Raw genomic sequence first — 20842 nt, 5'->3', positions numbered from 1 at the left:
ACTATTATCTTCTGAGCATTTGAACAGATTTTGCATAAATACAAGTAAGAACCCAAACTAGCGATATGACAGCTGATAAATCTTAACTATCATAGCTTTATTCTTTCAGGGTAGATAGGACAGTAAAATAAAGAAAAAGTTACAACTTTGAAGAAGTTATTTTTATACAAATGGTACAGATAGTCTATTAAACTATTAATACATTTATAATGTAATTCTTTAAAGAATTGACATCTTACTGCTGTATTAGACATCGTAGCATGTATTAAAGAAGCAGCCTGAAATTTTTAAATTTAATTACATGCATTTAATAAGTCTCCTATCGCCATCCTGAGGTTATAGTAAAAATTACAATTTGTACTTTTGTTTTTGTGTATAACGGTATGTGCATACGTGCATGCATGAGGGAGGGAGAGAGAAAGAGAGAGAGATTAATCTGCAGTTATTTTTTTAAATTATTACTTTCTATATTTATTCTGGGAGTTCAAAACGGCATGTCCTCATCACTATGCTCACCAAAATATATGAATAAAGTTGATCGTCTTCTTAGCCTAATACAATATATGGAGCCTGGGCTACCATGGTGCCCATGGGCATCTTCTCGGCTTCCAGAGCCCCATACCAATTTGGGGGGGAAAACAAAAATCCTTATTACAGTTATAAACCAGAATAGGCCTGAGGAAGGAATAGTCAATAAAAGAAGACATAGGAGTGTAAAACATATTAAAAGGCACAGGAAGGCATAGGGAGGCATAAAAAGTTACATAGAAGTTACAAAATATACAATGTTGACTGAAAATAGGATAACCTAAAGTAGGGGTAGGCAACCTTGGCTCTTTTATGATTCGTGGACTTCAACTCCCAGAATTCCTGAGCCAGCAGGAGCCAAGGTTGCCTACCCCGACCTAAAGAGACTGCACTATCTGTTAGATTGTACAACTTTCTGTGGTAGCAGATTACAGGCATGTACATCTAGATGAGGCTAAGAAGTCATCATCGAGCAGATTTTGTGTACTGTTGTGTACTGACAACACTCTATGTTGTGGCCCAGTTGTTGCCCGAGACTAGCAGAGAAATGTCCAAATGTACCCTGGATTCTTGTTGAGGATGAAGTTGATGTATCTCTTTAATGTGAGCACTGGAGGACAACATGCTACAGTGTTCCTCTATGCCCAGGATTGCAAGGGCATTACCATTCTGAGAATAGTGTTTCTGCATTGTGCCTCATGCATGGTTGAGGGAGAACAATGACATCATGAAAAAATAAAGGCCCTTCGGTTTGCCATGGGGGGGGGAATTACCTGGGATCTTCACTGATGAAGTTAGACTGGCACTGTTATCCACTGTTTAATGATAATTTTGGCCTGCTCATAACCCATATTAAGGAGGATAGACACAAATAGGCCACAGAGTGGGATTTAGTCATAATTATTTCTTTTCAGTCGGATTGGAAAGCATCACTCATAGTTGGGGATGGAAAGAACAGGGGGAAGACGGTTAATCTAAGGTGACAGCTAAGTATGGCCAGCCACAATTTAGCCTCCACTTTCATGAGAGTCTTCTCCAATTGCAGGGTAGCAACAGACACATTTAGAAAAAAAAATAACTTGTAGAGATAAGAAAGCTTTGAAGAATTGTTATTGTGAAAGCTCTAGAGGGGCAAAGTTGTAAAAAGGGCCTAGCTAGGCCCATTACTTTTAATTAAAGTGTAGAAGCAAGCACTACAATGTTATAAAATGTTAATTTGGAAGATGAAGAGTAGAACATTGCTGCATACACAAACATCTCAACATTATTTGCTCCTTCCAAACCCATTTCTGTGAAACTAATGAAATACTGAATTCAAAGTGTCAACAGTATATTAAATCTCCCCATAATTAGCTCTCATATGGTTAGCTACAAATGGATGAGAGAGAAGAATGAAATCATCAGAGTAGCCAGAATCAATATTGACTACAGGTAGTCCTTGACTTACAACAGTTCGTTTAGTGACCATTCAAAGTTACAATGGCACTGAAAAGTGACTTATGACCATTTTTCACACTTATGATCATTGTAGCATCCCCATGGTCATGTGATCAGAATTCGGATGCTTGGCCACTGGTTCATATTTACGACAGTTGTCATGTCCTGGAGTCATGTGATCAACTTTTGCAAATTTCTGATGAGCCAAGTCAATGGGGAAGCCAGATTCACTTAACAACTGTGCTACTAACTCAACAACTGCAATGATTCACTTAACAACTGTGGCAAGTAAGGTCATAAAATGGGGCAAAACTCACTTAACAATTGTCTCACTTAGCAACATAAATTTTGGGCTCAGTTGTGGACTACTTGTATTTGGCTACGTTCTGTTTCTACCTTAAAACTGTAGCTGTATAATTGCTTATTGAGTACCACTATCTTGTCCAAAGAAACCTTGTGGAAGAAACCAAATGAATAACAAAGAGGGAAGTGAATTTCTTCTGCCAAAGTTATTGCAGCCCAATCATTTTTGAATAAGTGCTTTGGCATGTACACATTCAAGTATAGAGAAAAACAAGTTCATGCTAAATAGGCATGAACTAGTACAATGAGTACAGCAAGTGAATCAAATCTTTCTGGACTGGTGGGCACAGTTTTGAAAGTATGTTATGAATTCACTTTAGCTTTGATCTTTATCTACATCTGTGTCAAATTCCATGTGGAGCTAGTGAGGATCATTCCTACTGTATGTCTAAAATGGTAGAAATGTCAACACTAAAAATGACAAACTATCAGGCAGCTCAACACAAGCTCGACATAAGACACCTAGCATGGAAATTCCAGGATTGGCTGGAGCAGGTAAATTACCTGCAGATGAGCAGGCTAGCTCCAGGGAAGGCTAGTCATGACCTATTGGTGCATAATATTCTAGCAATTTACTGAAAAAATTCCTCTCACAAGGTGGCATCTTTCTATGCTGCCTTCATCGATTCTAAAGCAGCAAAATAAAAGAGCTCATCATGATTTAGGACAAAAGGTGGCCATTACATTCCTACAGCGCTTCTATTTAACTTCTATTCTATGCCCTAGAATAGCAGTTTTTTTATACTGTTTAGCTAGAAGGTTGCAATTTTCAGTGAGAGCGGTCAGAGGACTGAGTCTCCATCTTTTCTTTCCAACTGTCTGCTGTTTTAAGAACACCTGGATTTTAACAGCACATTTTGATATTTTTTCTTTATTTTACTTTTTTTTACTAATCATACAAAATTTTTACTTAAAATTTTTACTTTTAAATGTCAATTGACTGGTTAAATGCTGATCTAATTTAATCCTCTGCTCGATTTTAAAGTAGGTTTGAGTTCTTTTTAATTGCTTTATTAGCTGTCTTAAATTACTTCCTTTCTCCTCATGGAATATGGTAAATACTGGGTAGTGAAGATTTGATTTGATTTACATTTGTATTGAACTTTCACTACAGGGATTTCATACTTTATACATTTTTAAAAGTTCTGGTCTTAATTTTTTACGAAAACCTCTTTTTTATGCTGAAGTTTTTTTTCAGTGTTCTTCCAGGTTAATTTGCTATAGTGCTTCTATCTTTGTGAGCTCCTTATGGCTGGCTGTAAAAGCTCAGCTATTGAAGGATCTTGGGCTATATTAAAATATAATCAAAATGGAAGCAGTATACTAACTTACGGCTTTTTGGAAAAATTGGGAAAAAAGAATATTTCTTAGCTTATAAGCCCAACTTGAAAACCTGGATTTTTTTTAAAGCTTGATGAAATAAATGATTTTAAATCCACTTGAGGATGATAACCAGATGCTAGTAACAGCAATACAATCAGATGTATAACCTGGATTGGAATGTAATTTGCCGCTGGCAGACCTGGATAAGGTAGGCAAAGAAGATAAAAGATGGTTAAAGGACTCTGAAAGAGCTAGATTTTTAAAGACTTATATTTGATTCTGGACTGATGGTAGTGACTTACAGTAGATCAGAAGCCATTGTGGACTTTCTGTGAGTAAAATACATTGACTGTTAACAGGTCTTTGAAGTTTATTTTGGCTGTTGGTTTTTTATTATGTTTCCATATAATAGATAGATGTAAGGCTAAGTGGATTGGTTAAATAATGTTGTAGAAATTTATAAATGGCGTGCCTGCTTCGCAAGAAGTTATTATCTTTGAAATATATGTATTAGTATTCAACTGGGGGGACAGTTTATGTATATGTTTGGATTTGTATGCACTTTTTTATAGTCTTGTTTAGTTTGTTTTGCTTTTGTATTATTTTCTCCCTCTTCCCCATTTTTTGGAATGTGCACTATATTTTAATGTTTTGAACAAAATAAAAATTTGTACTAAAAAGAAAGCAAAGCTACTCTTCTGAAAAAAATTATTTGCTTTCCACACAAAAGTCTTTAAAAAGATGTGCTATTTGCAGCCCTTTTCAATGAAATTTCATCTTAATGCTAAACCCTCCAATTTTCTGAATCCTTTTTGTTATTGTGAGTGGAAATATAGTTCAGTTGCATTGGATATGTATCTCTAATTATCCAAAAGGCCAGTTGCTCTTTAATAATTAATCAAATATCTGCTCTTTTTTGCCCAACCTGTCACTGAGATTCTGCTCAGAATAATACATGTTCTACATGCTGTAGATTTTGCTTGATATACATATCTGTGAGAAACACTTTTCTTCACGAAGATCCTGAAGATACTGGAGGTATTTATCTGTATGTAAATGGCATTGAGAAACTTGTTCTAGCAATTCATTCTGGAAATACCACAGTTTCCATGTATTATACCTGTGTATATATACGCCAACTGTTTTATAACTGAGAACTAGGCTTTGAGAAGAAGGTATCATAATTCCTGACAAGTCCAGGTTAATTTGGCTCCTTTAAGACTATTTTACCAGCTCCTATCCCATATGAAAAAATAGTAGGTAAGGTTTATTTCTGACAGAGTGATGCTTATATTCAGTTCACTCAGAAATCACAGATAGTAAAACTGGAAAATACAATAATGTTTTATGCCAAATAACTTGAGTCCTCAATGGAGCATTTCATTAAAGAACTGAAAGAAAGGGAAGACATCCCTGATACATGACCAGCGCATATTTGTAACATCCGGAGAAGTCTCTGAGCTGTGGCAGTTCTGATTTTTTCATACTGAAAAGAGGAAAACAAAACATGAAACAACCTTTTAAAAATGTATATAAAATTGTTACCTAATACAAAGACAGGGGAAACAATCAAATATATCCTTGTTCTGCAAAAATGCATAAATCCAAAAGGCCACTTGTACTTAATTACTGTACCCAGTTTCATCATCTGCCGGATAAAAGGTACTGCCAGTTACGGTCAATTACTGCCAGGTAGTTCTCAATTTACAACTATTTGTTTAGCATCTGCTTCAAGTTGCTAAGTTTCCAGGTAACTGCAAAGAAACACCATCTTCCATTCCTGCCCCATCATCCTGTCAGAGCCTGTCCTTCCATCCCTCCTCCACCATCACAACGGATGTAGCTTCTTGGATGAGAAGCGAAGCTGCTTCTTTCTCAAAGAAAAAACAGTCCAGTTGCCTTTGAAAAAGCACCTCTGAGACAACTATGAACGGGATGACTCAGAATCTCCATAGACACAGCACTGAAAAAGGTTATTTATGACTGGTCCTCACATTTATGACTATTGCAGCATTTCCCATCGTCCCATGATCAAAATTTGGATGCCTGGCAACAGGCATGTATTTACAACAGTTGCAGCATCCTGAGGTGATGTGATCACCATCTGTGACCTTCCCAGCTGGCTTCCAACAAAGTCAGGAAAGCCAGATTTGCTAAACAATCATGTGATTAACTTAATAACTGCAGTGATTCACTTAACAACCATTGTAAAAAAGGCTGTAAACATGGGTGCGACTCAGTTAATAGCCACCTTGTTTAGCAACAAAAATTCTCGTCCCAACTGTGATCGAAGTCAAGGACTACCAGCATAATACTTTGTACTACCTGTACAAAGCTTAATGCAAGCAACTGAAAATGTGAAGTGCAAAATGCTTATTTTTTCATTACTGCTACTTTATTGTAATTAAAAGTAGGATTAAAGATTTATTTGTGATAGATGTGCTGCCACTATTTGGTGAGTAATTAAGGTTAGGGTGAGTAGTAATCTGAGCAACTGCACTATGATAGCTCTTTCATCCCAAGCCCAAAATTTTGAAATTATTTCATTGTTACATTAATCATGATTATTCCGTATCACCATCTTCTGGAAAAGCCACAGGAAGATTTCACCTTGATACTGAGTAGGGCAAAAGCAACTCTTCACAACTACAATACTTTATGGGCAAGCACAAGAATTATATTTATTTTATTTTTATTAGTGAAATCAATTAATTGACCATAAGCTTTCCTCATACTTGGTTATTTTCAGTGCTTTTTTCTAAAAAAAAAAAAAAAAAAAAAGGTGCCGGAACTTCGTTCTGGGCGTTCTATGAGAAAAAAAGCCCTGGTTATTTTTATAATTCAAAAAATAACCCAAAGGTAGGAACTTGCAGATCAAGGGCAACATGTGCCCCTTGGCAATATCATGTCAACTTCTCCAAGGAACCCATTGGGCAAGGTAGAAAAAACTAAATGATTAGCATACAGCTTCTCATAAATTGACAATGGGGAAAAAACATGAAATAACTTTGCTCTACTTTTGCCAGGTTGTTAAATGAACACTGAGAAGGCTAATAGACACAGTGATCCAATAACTGGAAACAGAAACAAGAAGGATGTTTGCCAAGGGAAGATATACAACTATATATATTTTTAAAAAACAAGAGGTCTTACTTCAAGCTCACAGAGCAAGACAGGGCTACAGTAGCGATTTGCTAGCTTCCAGATGGCATCCATATCCACACTTATTTTATTCATTCTACCTACTATTTTTTTAAAAAAAGATAAGAAAAGAAGATATTTCCAGTCATATTTTTTTCCAGGTATGATATTATTTTGTTTCTTTTATTTAATATCATCAATAATAAATTATTGGTAAAAACAGTAAGAATTTATATTTCAGGCCTGAATAAAAATCCTGGTATAACAAATTGCTAAATGGTCATGGATTATTAAGTAAAAGTATACAAGTATGCAAGATGGAGCGCTAGTTAGCTGTCAGAATGTAAGTAGCAACCTGCTACATTTGAGGTAAGGTAAAGGTTGTCAAATAGAATGGACTGCCTGCCAAGTAGAGTTAGATTTGATGGATTGTTTTAAGCAGCAAATGTATCTCATACATACCACCAGTAACTAGAAGGCACACTTTTCCAAGGAAAAAGTTTGCATCTACATGTATAAGGGAAGCTTCTATTTCTTCAAAACTGGCAAAAAAGCAAATAAAAGGAAACAAAATGCAGGGCTATTTTTTTACAAATGCAAAAAAAATACCTTGCTATATTCATGATCTAATGATTACAGCTTTTAATAAATCATAAGAAAAAGAAAGAGGTCCCATTAGTGAACAGATGCTTATGTTTCAAAGGATTTTTTATTTACATTTCAATTAGAAAATCATTGCTCTTTTAATTTCTGCATAACCTCTTTTATGTTACTGAATTCCTAAAGGAGCAAATTTCTTTAGATAATATTCAAATTTAGAAGAAATAAAACCTATTATTTAAATATTAGCAATTAAATGGGATTTCATTCTAACTTATTAGATTTTTATCCCTATTTTGTTTTATAAATAGTTCAAGCCAGAGAACATACCTAATGTACCTAATTTTACATACTTTAGAACGATATTTAAAAATGAGAGCTTATAGCTTTCAAATCTATTCAATGCAAATAAGTAAACGTATGTTCCCGTTGAGTTTATTACACTTTGCAATTACATTAGCAATTAAACAAACAAATCCCTTTTCCCTTTCTGTCAAATATGTTATTTCTGTTCATACCTGTATTTGCTTTGAATGTTAATCATAAAGACAATCAAATCAATCCTTGGTCGAACGTGGTTTCTCTCCACAGGTAAAGGAAGAGAGGCTGCCAAATGTCTAAAAAAACCCAAAAAACCTTGCATTTTCAGTCAACAGTCCCAAACCAACAAGTTTCTTCTAAAGAAGCTTTATGGGAAAAGAGAATATTAACACTGAAGTATTAAACTAAACTACAGCACTTCAGAAAGAAAAAAACAGTGGCAAATGTGACATAGTATGGTTATACTCAAGTACTAGCTTTAAATGATTTTATCTGAATATTAGCTTTTTCTGCTAGCTGCCAGGCTGCCATATCCTTGGCTGCACTGCTCTGCGCAGGCCATGCCCAGGAGCGACTCTCCTCCGGGGGGGGGGGCTGCTTGGAGGAGGGGTCCGTGGGGGAGGCGGGGCTGGGGCGATGGCGCACGTGCCCACAGAGAGGGCTCTGAGTGACCCCTCTGACACCCGTACCATAGGTTCGCCACCACTGATATATAGTATTTCCTCATTTTTTAGCATGGTATTTTACCATAGACCACAACAGTCATCATTTTAGATTACAAATGTTCCATAGAATTCCACAAAATGCAGGTGAAAACAGAAGTTCTGGCAATATTTTTTCCACCACTTGCATATTTATTTTCAAATCTTGTCTTTCCTTAAGAAGAGTTTCTGCTAGTTGCTGCTGGAAAACATCATTTGTTCCCACCAACTATTAATGAGAAAAAAAAGTTAGTTCAAATAGCTGCAAGAAAAATAGTGATCAGTTCCAATCTGCTATACTTTTGGTGTCCTCATTCTTCTATTATCAAATCCAATTTGTTGAATTTTATCAGACTCAATAGAAAAAGTAGCCATTAACTTGGAGGAATTGAACAGATAAGTCTTTATTTTCAGTATAACAGGTGACACAATTTGCCATTGTCAATACTTCCTTTAGTTTATTTGACAACATTAAGGAAATGATTTGCTTCCGGTATGCCTTTTCAACTGCCCAATCTAGCCTATACATCTGGAAATTCTAGATGCCGTTTTACCAAAGTATAAGCCAAATCCAAGCTTTGGGAACTCTTCTTTTTTTTTGAGAAAGGTTAAGGAACTGCCGTCAACTGCTGGGACCTGGGATACTTAATAAATACAAAGGCTCATGCTCACAAAGACGTTCATCTGCTTTGCAGATTTCCCCTTCGGATCGAGAGGTATGACTACTCCATAAGCAAAATCATTCCGTAGGATGTTGCTCCTTGGATAGTTTCAGCGCAACTCCTGTGCCAAGCTGAAATCACCCATATTGGGCTAAAAAGAGACAAACCTCGGAACCACTGGCCGAATGCCGGATTCGCTTTTTTTTTACCCGTTTTCAGCTCAGGACTTCAGGACCGATAACTGGAGAAAGGACGGCAGCGCAGACGTTATCCGCATGAACTATTGTTTTATAGATGCCACGATACGTACCAAAATGGTCGCAGAATTAAGTGTTGGGAGTTTGCCAAAAGCACTCAACGTCGACATTATCACAACTAAGAAAAGCGCATTCTCCTTTTCAAACTGCCGCCAACTAGCGTCACCCTGACGCCTTTAATCGTCGCCTGCGGGCGGTCAGAAGACGAGGCTGGAAGACGGATTCCGGAACTAGACCGCCTTTTTTTTTTTACTGCGCATGTACGTTTGGGCGGTTGCACGAAGCACGATGTATCACATGCGCATGCGCATTGCTTCAGAAGCTCTGCTTTTGTCGCTATTATGTGCCGCAGAACCTGATCCGAGCCCAGCGTTTTGGAGCATGCGTGCGTTAGTCCCGCTGTTTTCTCTCGGGGCAGTAGGGGGTAATTATCGGGAGTGCTGGGCTTCCTGTAAGACAGGGGTCTTCAAACTTGGCCCTTTTATGACTTGTGGACTTCAACTCCCAGAATTCCTCAGCCAGCATGCCTGGCTGAGGAATTCTGGGAGTTGAAGTCCACAAGTTATAAAAGGGCCAAGTTTGAAGACCTCTGCTGTAGGATCTCCTGAATGTAAACGGCAAGTGAAACTCTAAGCACGCACTTTATACAAAAGAGGAAATTTTGTCACAGGTTTAATTTCTCTTTTCTAAATTACCAAGTGAGCCTGGATAGCCGATCCCCCAAAGGTTGCATGCAGTCCTTTTGCTTTTATTGGGTAGCAATAGACTAAAAACGGATGGCTTGGAAAGCCGCATGAATGATAATTACACGATCTCTCCCCGTGCAGGCACATTTCTTTAAAAAGGAAAGAAAGCGAAATATCGGTATCATTAACAGACACCCCTCCATGTGCAACTGTAATAGCTCTTGGCTACTAAAGGGTGCCTAGCGCTGCTCTAGAGTCTAGACCAGGGATAGGCAACCTCGGCTCTTTTATGACTCATGGACTTCAACTCCCAGAATTCCCGAGTCAGCATGGCTGACTCGGGAATTCTGGGAGTTGAAGTCCATGAGTCATAAAAGAGCCGAGGTTGCCTACCCCTGGTCTAGACGGTTTAGTGGCTCAGCAGCGCCACCTAGTTTTCGCTCAGTTATTCTGTTATCGGGGCAAGCTAAAATCAGGGCTGCTCGTGAAACCTAGGCTCCAAAGCACATAATGCTGCTGCTGGTTTCATGACCTACTTAATTTTTATTTGGTATCTCAAGGGGAAAATTCAGAACGCGCTCATGTGCCTTGCCTTGTTCAGAGGCTTGTAAAATTCCTCTGCTCTTATCTGTCCCCAGTGTTGCACTTTGAGAAAATTGCTATCCCTTGTTTGAAATTCCAAGCTCAATTCTCGATAAGAATTAGATATTTTGAACACTGAATGGGCTAAGAGGTGATAATGGGAAAAAAGTGATGATAATTCTCATACTGAGGTTTCTCTTATTTTTTTCTCTTTAAGGGAGCAGATACTGTTTATGTAGCACAGTGGTGGCGAACCTTTGAGAGACCAGTGCCCAAAACCCACCCTGCCCACCCTTGCTCCCGCCCCAACCCGTCCACAGGGCCACCCACCACGGCCCGCCGCAGCAGATCACCCAGGTGGCCCTGGAGTGTTGGCATGGCGGCCATGGCCTCCACCCGCGCCCCGTAGCATCATCTGCGTGCAACAGGACACAAGGGCGAAGTCTTGTCCCTGCTGCCCAGCTGCCATGTGCTTGGCTGTGCTGCAGGCCGCGCCCAGGGGGTGACTGTCCTCCGGGGGTGCTGCTGGTGAGGAGGGGGCCAGGGGGGGAGGTGGGGCTGGAGCGATGGTGCACGTGCCCACAGAGAGGGCTCCGAGTGCCGCCTCTGGCACGTGTGCCATAGGTTCACCACCACTGATGTAGCAGTAAGGTGTGTTTTACTGTAAATTGCTTCAAGTTTTGTTAATGGATCCAAATACACAAATATTTTAATAAAAATTTATTGTATTTTTTACAAAAATTATTTTGTATATTAATTTGTAACAGTAAATGTAAATATTTCAGTGTATTGATTTTAAAGTAATTTCTTATCTTTAAAACAATGACTGTTATGTCCTGATTATTTATATCATTTATATACCTCTTTCTAAACTTATGGTGATTTACAGAAATACTATATTTAATCACATTAAGCCAATCGTTAAAACACAATATTCAAAATAGAACTATAAAGCAACAACTCTGTATGCATAATAAAGTGTCCTACTCCAAAATTTTGTTGGAAAAGCCACACCTTTACTCCATTCTAGAAGGTAATCTGTGACTTCCATAGAGACTCTTTTGGGTTGTATCCTTTAAATCAGACATGTCAAACTTGTGACATCATGGGACGTCACGTGATGTATCGGAGCTTTTTCTCCATTGCCGACAATGGGGTGGGCACGGTTTCCTGGTGACGCGTCCGACCCATGGGCTGGCAGTTTGACACCCCTGCTTTAAATGCTTGTTAGTACAGCTTTATATAGCAGCAATTTGACTTTTGAGTATATAGCACAACAAATTTGAAATCATAGAAGGAAGCTCAAAACCCAGAGGCTTAGGGGCCTTCATGTCTATCCTAGCCTTTGGAAAAACATCAAAACAGAAAGGAAACTGCATTGACCTCTCAAATGGTTTTTGTTTTTGTACTGAAAAACAACGTCTTAATTTTTCTATTATACTTTTTTTTAAAAATAGTTTATGATCAAAGACTAAATTTTAAAAATGTTTACAAACAAAGCCAAAAATTAAAAGCATGAAATCAAATCAGGTATGTAAATGCATAATTCCAAATTAATAAATAGTGATGCACAATAAGGCAATCACATATCGGAAAACTAAGTTTCACAGCCATACATTGCAACTGGGAAAACTATGGCCTTGACTATACGTACTTTTGTTGGCAGGGTGATGTCTGTGCTTTTTAGTGTGCTGTCTAAATTTACCATAGCTTTCCTCCCCAGGAGCAAGCATCTTTTAATTTCTTGGCCACAGTTCTTTTATTTATATAAATTTGAATAAATAATTCTTTAATTATTGCAATTCTTAGGGTATAGCAATATGCATTTGTTGGTTATTTATCAATTATACAATAAAAGCATCAAACAAGAAAAAAGTGGAAATGATTGGTCCATTAGTGGGTGAAAGTGGCAAGAAGGTGACAAAAGCAATAGGGAGAAAGCAAAACTATTTAGCTCGTTTTTTGCATCTGTCTTTACACAAAGGGAAAAAACAGACCAACCTATCAAAAATAAAAACAGAATAGAAACACAAGTTAAGATAGGCAAGAAAATGGTGAGTACCTGCCCAGCCTAGACGAGTTCAAATTGCCAGGACCAGATGGATTACACCCCAAGGTTCTCAAAGAACTGGCAGATGTGATCTCAGAACCACTGAACTATATCTTTCAAAGATCCTGGAGTACTGGGGAACTACCAGAGGACTGGAAAAGAGTTGATGTAGTTCCCATCTTCAAAAAAGGGGGAAAAATGGATCCAGGAAATTACAGACCTATTAGCCTGACCTCAATACCTTGGAAGATTCTGGAAAAGATAATCAAACAACAAATCAGCGAACACCTAGAGGCAAACAAAGTCATTACTAAAAGCCAACATGGGTTTGTCAAAAACAGATCATGCCAGACAAATCTTATTGCATTCTTTGATCAAGTGACAAAATTAGTGGATCAGAGGAATGCTGTAGATATAATTTACTTGGACTTCAGTAAGGCATTTGATAAAGTACCGGTAGTTCACAACCTACTACTTGATAAGATAGAAAAATGTGGATTAGACAGCATCACCACCAGATGGATTCGTAGTTGGCTGACCGGCCATACTCAGCGTGTGGTCCTCAATGGAACCGCATCTACATGGACGGAAGTGTGTAGTGGGGTGCCCCAGGGCTCTGTTCTGAGCCCAGTGCTCTTCAACATCTTCATTAATGAATTGGACGAGGGGATAGATGGGGAACTCATCAAATTTGCAGACGACACCAAGCTGGCAGGAATCCCTGATCTCCCTTCCTTCCGCCGCGCCCTCAAGACATGGTTGTTCCAGCTTGCGGGACTGGCCTAAGGGATTTTAAAGGGGTTTTAATTACTTTTAATTGGAACAGACTCAAATATTTCTTTTTAATTAATTTTAAACGTGTATTGTATGTGTGTATTTTATCTGATTGTTGGCCGCCCTGAGTCCGCGGGGAGAAGGGCGGGATATAAATGTAATAAATAATAATAATAATAATAATAAAAAAATAGCCAACACTCCAGAAGACAGGCTTAAGATACAGGAGGATTTGGACAGACTTGAACACTGGGCACTATCTAACAAAATGAAATTCAATGGTGAAAAAAGTAAGGTTCTACATTTAGGCAAGAAAAACCAAATGTACAGGTATAATATAGGGGGTACCTTGCTCAATAGTAGTAACTATGAGAGGGATCTCGGAGTCCTAGTGGACAATCACTTAAATATGAGCCAGCAGTGTGCTGCAGCTGCCAAAAAAGCCAACACAGTGCTGGGCTGCATTAACAGAGGGATAGAATCAAGATCACGTGAAGTATTAATACCACTTTACAATGCCTTGGTAAGGCCACACTTGAAATACTGCATTCAGTTTTGGTCACCACGATGTAAAAAAGATGTTGAGACTCTAGAAAGAGTTCAGAGAAGAACAGCAAAGATGATTAGGGGACTGGAGGCTAAAACATATAAGGAACGGTTGCTGGAATTGGGTATGTCTAGTTTAATGAAGAGAAGGACGAGGGGGGACATGATAGCAGTGTTCCAATATCTCGGGCTGTCACAAAGAAGAGGGAGTCAAGCTATTTTCCAAAGCGCATGAAGGCAGGACAAGAAGCAATGGATGGAAACTAATCAAGGAGAGAAGCAACCTAGAACTAAGGAGAAACTTCCTGACAGTTAGAACAATTAATCAGTGGAACAACCTGCCTCCAGAAGTGGTGAATGTCTAACACTGGAAGTTTTTAAGAAGAGACTGGACAGCCATTTGTCCGAAATGGTATAGGGTTTCCTGCCTGAGTAGGGTGTTGGACTAGATGACCTCCAAGGTCCCTTCCAACTTTATTATTATTATTATTATTATTATTATTATTATTATTATTATTATTATTATTATTATTATTATTATTATAATCAATAGGCAGAATTCAGATTATAAAGGTTAAAAAATAGTCATTAACAATAGTTTTAAAAGATGCCATTAAAATCAGAGGAAGTTAGATTTACAAACTGAGGAAGATGTTTACTTTGCTGAGATGTTTCACAGGCAAAAGCTGTCAAACACTTGACTAGACGATCACTATCTTCTGAATTTTCAATAAAAATTCAGTCTTAAGGTGATCTGACCAGTGTGCTTTCATTTGAAAACTTTATATTTCCTTCATTCTGTTATCAGCAGAATGAAAGGAGTTGTCCAATAACTATAAAGATTTCATGCTTGAAGGTAACTGTCCACTAGGCATTTAACCTTGAGGATTATTCCAATCTTTTTGCCATTTGGGGGACATGATTCAAAATATTAAAACGTTTTTTCCCCTTCAGTTCAATTGTATCCAATTCTCAGACTGGTACCTGCATTTTTCTTGGCAAGTTTTTTCAAAAGTGGCTTGCTATTGCCTCTCTATGGTTAACAGAAAGTTACTGACCCAAGGTCACCCACTGGCTTCATGGCAAGGTGGGACTAGAATTCACAGTCCCCTGTTTCTAGTCTGATGCCTTAACCACTACACCATACTGACTCTCAAGACCTATTTTAAGCAAAGATAACTCTCAAATATACTTTTGTAATATTGCCGTTTCAATATTATTAAGTTGCTTTTTATTGTATACTGTGGAAGTTTTGGGGCCAACCAATGGGATATGAAGAAGACAGATCTTAGCTCCTCTAAAAATACTATTCCCAAAGGAGCAACAATGCATCCATAATTGCAACAGTACTACCAATCCACAATTTGAAGCTGTGATGCCAATCACTGTGATGCTGAATCTCACAAATCATTGTAATTAGCGCACTTGCCTTTAAAAACAAGCAAAAGTGCAGTACATGGCGGTCACTCCAGAAAATTAATGAAAGTTCAGGAGGATAAAAGCAATATTTTAAAATGTTTAACTGATTCTGGAACAAACTTTTACAATTCACATGGAACAGTTTCTAGTTATATGGTCCATGTACTCAAAAATATTTGGAAAAATTAACAAAATTCAAATCATATTGGCAATATTAGTAGTGCTGCAAGATTATTTTCACTGTATGACAATGTATGTTTAGGAGGTCTGTCTAGGGCAGAGGTCCCCAACCTTTTGGGCACCAGGGATGGGTTCCGTGGAGAAAGATTTTTCCATGGACTGTAGGGTACATGGTTTTGTGTGCTGCCTGCATTCCACGGATGCGGCTTTGCTTGTTTGTGCGGACCGGTTGCTGGCATGCCGTGGACCGGTACCGGTCCATGGATCGGGGGTTGGGAACCCCTGGTGTAGGGTGTTAAAGTCAATCTCCAAAAAGTATTTTTAAGGGATGTAATCACCCCCTGCAATACTTTAAGTAGTCATATCTACAGTATTCCTTGCTTTAAAAGGCTGCCTTTCAAAGCTGCAATGCCATTGCAGCTAAGGACATGGTTAGAATAGAATAGAATAGAATAGAATAGAATAGAATAGAATAGAATAGAATATCTGTCATTGTGTAACTCAACGAAATTAAGTGCTGTCCACAGTGCACACTACTTATAAGTAAAAACCACAAATAAGAACATACATTATATACACACATCCTTCACATTCTATTCACCATTGCGCTGCCCCTATTATTGCACTTCAATGTTGCACTATACAGTAGTATTTAATATGGTTACAGCTCTGAGATAAAAACTATTTTTCAGCCTATTTGCCTTTGTTTTTATTATCCTGAACTGTCTGCCATATGGTAATAGTTCAAAAAAAGAATGTACGGGATGAGATGAGTCTTTAAGTATATTTTGAGCTTTTCTAAAACAGTGGGAACTGTACAGTTCGTCCGGGGGAGGGAGGAGAGGGCAGCCAATAATCCTCTGGGCGATGGTAATGACCCTCTGGATACTTGCCTATCTGCTATTGTGCAGTTGGCAAACCACACACAAATGCAATAGATTAGAATGCTCTCTATGGAGCAACGGTAGAAGGTCACCAGGAGTTTTTCATTCAGTTGTTGTTTCCTGAGAAGTCTCAAGAAATATAATCTCTGCTGGGCCTTCTTAACCATTGCTATAACATGAGCACTCCAGGTCAGGTCCTTCTTTATGGTAACACCCAGAAACCTAAAGCTGGCTACCCGCTCCACACAGTCTCCATTGATGATCGGGCTGAATGTCTGATTTATTCCTTCTATAATCTACTATAAGCTCATTGGTCTTAGCAGTGTTGAGAACCAAATTATTGTCTCTGCACCACAAGAGCAATTGCTCCACCTCATCCCAGTAGGCAGACTCATCCTCCTTGGAGATAAGCCCCACCACTGTTGTATCATCCACAAATTTAACAATAATATTGCTGGGATGAACGGGGGTGCAGTCATAAGTGTAGAGGGTGTAAAGAAGGGGCTCAACACACTGCCCTGTAGGGAGCTAGTATTAAGAATAAGGGCTAAAGAAATACAGTTGCCTAATCTAAGTCTCTGAGAGCAGCCAGACAGAAAGTTCAAAATCCAATGTGAAAGAGCGAGGTTGACAAGTTTAGACACCAGTGTGTACGGAAGAATTGTGTTAAATGCAGAGCTAAAATCCACAAAGAGCATCCTTACATAGGTCCCCCATTGCTCCAGATGAGTCAGAGCAGTATGGAGAGTGATGGCTATGGCGTCCTCCATGGATCTTTGTTGCTTAAGGGATTGCACTCAGAGACTATGTTTATAGTGCCAAGTGCTCCAAAGCACCTTTGGGAGATTGAATCCAAGAGTCTGAGCCATCTTAATATTTAGATACTCAATGTGATGTTTGCTTTGAATTCCCTTTCTGTGGTCCTGAGTTTGAGCTCACCTTACGAATACATTCTAACATGCATGTGAAAGGCTATTATTGCTCTGGGGGAAAAGCCTTGGCTATTGCTTGAATGTGGTGCTTGAGGTGGGAGTCAGTGGGAAGTGTCATGTTTTAGCAATACTGCTCCATTGAAAATTATCTTCCAAACCTTAGAGCATCTCTCAACCTCTTTTTTTCCCCCTTATCCTTTGTATCACATGTAGAGGCGAGCTCTCTGGGCTTGTTGCTATGACAACAGTTGGTAGTCCTCATTTGCTTCGGCATTTTGATTGGTTGGGGACAATGTTGCCTCTTTTGTGAGGGTGAAAGGGAGGAGGCCCACTCGAATGAGAGCAGAATGGAAAGATGCCAAACTGGTCCAGAGTGTAATGTACATCTATTGGGAAGGGGGGGGAGGAAATGGGGGAGTGTCCTTTGGCAACAGCAGATGATCAGACAGTGAGCTTGAGTGTATGATTCACAACTGCATGCACCAGCATGCTGCATGCAGAGCAAGTGCAGCTCCATCTGTCTTCAATCTGGACCAATCTGCTCTGGCACTTCGAGGACTCTGGCTGCCTTGGGTGAAGAAACAAACCCTTTGCCTTCTCATCTGACTGCACAGCGGAGAGCGACTGGCCTTCAAAAGCTGCCTGGTACCAGAATAGCTTGCTTAGCAGCTGTGATCTGCTAAAGTAAGCATGGATTGAGGTAGGTGATGCATCTTTTGTGGTATTTCTGTGGAGATATGTGAACACGGGGTTTATTTGGCAGCCCTTAACAAAGCTTTGGTCGTGTTTTTTTTAAAAAATTGTGAGTTCTGTGCTGTGCTAATTCTGAATCTACTTCTGAATGCATAAATATGACATAATTAATAAAATGAAATATCCCGTTATTTTGTGGTACACGACTTCAAGTGTTTTAAAACTTCCATTGAGCTTGAACTGCAGATGTGACATTCCTTAGATACACCACCAGTTTGAGACATCAAAAATGAATGTAGACCCAATTATTCATAGTAGAGTAGGGATTAGAATGATTTTATGATTTTATCCAATGTATTATTTTGTACTCATATGTCTGTAGAGCACAAATATGCAGGTGAGGTCTCCTTTTAGATCCATAAGAGCCATTTAAACATCACCAGCCATTTCATAAACCAGCACCCCAAAAAAATCACAGTATAGATATATTGAAATTCAGACCTCATTTTGGGGGAGGGATAGAAATGAGGTTATGCAAGAGGCTGAAGAGTAATTACTGTAAATTGCTAAATGAATTGCTCTCTTTCAGAGATATTTAATGCTAATAATCCCTACATAGTTTTGTTTTATTTTGTTTTCTTCTATAGATAGTGAGTGTTGAAGAAAACCTCTGTTCCCAGGTAAGTGTGTATAGAACTGAGGTCTTAATAACTTAGTTGCAATCTAACCACATATTTTAGGGAATTAATATTGTTTACTCAATAATATTTGTGTATACTGTATAGAGTTGGCATGATAATATTAACTTAGAAGTGGATATGATTTTTCTATTGCAAAATGTAGATCTTTAAGATCATTAGACACAATGGATAATACAATATTCTGTTTTGGTCTCAGATACTATTGCAACCAGCTTTCCGCTATTGCTTTGATTATTTCCATTCCAAGAATGATTATAAAATATTTAGACTCAAATATGCTTGTTATGTGGAGGACTTCCTTGGATTGGTTCTATTATTTTTGCTATGAGGTTAGCTGAGCCTTAGCTTTTTAGTGTTACCAGATGTATTCAAGAACATGATTTGAACTTTAGATCACCTACTTTAGGATCCATTCACTGAACGATCTTCTAATTATAACCTATTACTGAATGATAACCTTTTGTCATGCATGCAACAAACTCGTTCAATTAAATGTTTTTAGTGACATACTTTACATAAAGCACATGGAATTAAAGTATTCAAATGGTTTCTTTAGAGAATATTAAAATTAAACTAAATTGTAATTAATGTACCTGGGGAAAAACAGTAATTCAGATCAAAATACAAAACAAACTGAAATACAAGGTCAAAAATAGAAAAAGAGCAAAAGAGTACATAATTCAAGGACATAGGCATGAAAATTTGAAGGCATCTTCCCTGAAAGAAAAGGATCTTTTTTATATAAAGGTCCCACAGAATTGATGTAGAGAAGGTAATCTGGATCTAGACCACAAAGTAATTTTTAAAAACAATCAGAATGAGCTACCACAGTACTGAAAAGCTCTGGAATTCGGTTCCTTTTTCTGGTGTTTCTTTACATTATTTTTTAAATTGTAGCCCTTTAAAAATTCCCCATATTTCTATCCTATTGGGTTATACAAGAAAGTCTTTTGATATAGGATTTGATTCTGTTGAGGAAAACAGGAAAATTGCTTTCTGATTTATCTACATTATATCTCTGGCACAACCAAGGGTTTCATAAAACCAGCGGTTTGTAGGGATACAGCTTCTCTATTTTATTTCCCTGAAATCACTGCAAGGGGAACACAGGTTTCTATGAATGGGGCAAGGGAAGAATAAATGATGGAACCTGCATCACCACAAGACACAGACTACATGATTTGCAGCCATTGCCGTGATACAAGTATTTGCATCCAATGCCACAATACAATACAAAAGGCCAGAGTTTGCACTGCAATATCACAGTAAATACTTTGTTATTGTCACATCACCATGGTCTGTATTTGTTATTTCTGGAAGGGGAACAGAACAGAACTTTGGGGTTCTGGGGTTGGCTAAAAGTATGGATTGTCCCAGAATAGTTGGGTACCTGACCATAACTGGACCATTAGGTTGAAAAACTATCTTTGACTAGATTTAGCATATGATAAAATTCATCAAATGGGTATCCCTGAAGATATTTTTAATATAGCAAGATATTTAATAGTATACAGAGATTTAAATGAGGTCCAAGTTCATTTTTTTCTTGTTCAAACTGGACATTTTTACATTTCTTTAAAACACAATTAAGATGGCAAGTCTCTTTACACAAAACACATCTCTTGATTGCTAGGAATTTACAAATTTGTAGGCTTGTGGATAATATTCCTCTATTATCAAACTTACATATTTTATTGTATTTTTAGCCCAAGATTCAAACTATTATTTTTCTCCCCAAGCCACTTACATTGATTAAAATATTGGTTTAACCATAGCACGAGTCTTGTGCCTAATTCTGGGCACTAAAAAAAAATTCAGACAAATTGGAACAGGTTCAGAGAAGAGAGTGTTCGGAGGCCTAGAAATTGTGAAGAGAAATTAGATGAACTGGAAACATTCAGCCTTGAGAAAAAGCAAACTTGAAAAGATGCTATACAGGAAATCTGTTCTCATTCCAGAATACAGAATACGCAGTAAATGATTTAAGAAAGGCAGATTCCAGCTGAATATGAAAAACATCAATAACAAAAACCCTTCCTAATGGTACAAGCAGTTTAACAGC

The 20842-nt window shown here is 38.1% G+C and overlaps 1 protein-coding gene across 1 annotated transcript; it reads right to left on the bottom strand.

Annotated features, from left to right (window-relative positions):
- Positions 1 to 4921: 4921 nt before the first annotated feature.
- Positions 4922 to 9567, bottom strand: CENPM (centromere protein M). The gene is made up of 6 exons (XM_015813529.1): positions 9387 to 9567; positions 8564 to 8643; positions 7911 to 8009; positions 7255 to 7334; positions 6805 to 6896; positions 4922 to 5137 (listed from the first exon to the last, which is right to left on the bottom strand). Exons 1-6 carry the CDS (start codon positions 9441 to 9443, stop codon positions 4997 to 4999), a joined length of 549 nt encoding a protein of 182 aa, XP_015669015.1. The 5' UTR covers positions 9444 to 9567; the 3' UTR covers positions 4922 to 4996.
- Between the last annotated feature and the right edge of the window lie 11275 nt (positions 9568 to 20842).

This window comes from Protobothrops mucrosquamatus, unplaced genomic scaffold (genome assembly GCF_001527695.2).
Source record: "Protobothrops mucrosquamatus isolate PMUCROS unplaced genomic scaffold, P.Mucros_1.0 scaffold162, whole genome shotgun sequence".
Classification (NCBI taxonomy): Eukaryota; Metazoa; Chordata; class Lepidosauria; order Squamata; family Viperidae; genus Protobothrops; species Protobothrops mucrosquamatus.
This window is presented reverse-complemented; position numbering and strand designations above follow the sequence as displayed.

Bases quoted from the DNA above. Each gene is read 5' to 3' on its own strand.
- CENPM (XM_015813529.1), bottom strand. From the start codon at position 9,443: ATGTCGACGTTGAGTGCTTTTGGCAAACTCCCAACACTTAATTCTGCG. The intron at 8,644-9,386 runs GTACGTATCGTG...TCTCATTAATAG, and splicing joins TTAATTCTGCGACCATTTTG to TTGGTGGGAACAAATGATGT. The intron at 6,897-7,254 runs GTATGTATGAGA...TTAAAAAAATAG, and splicing joins GTGCCTTCTAGTTACTGGTG to TAGGTAGAATGAATAAAATA.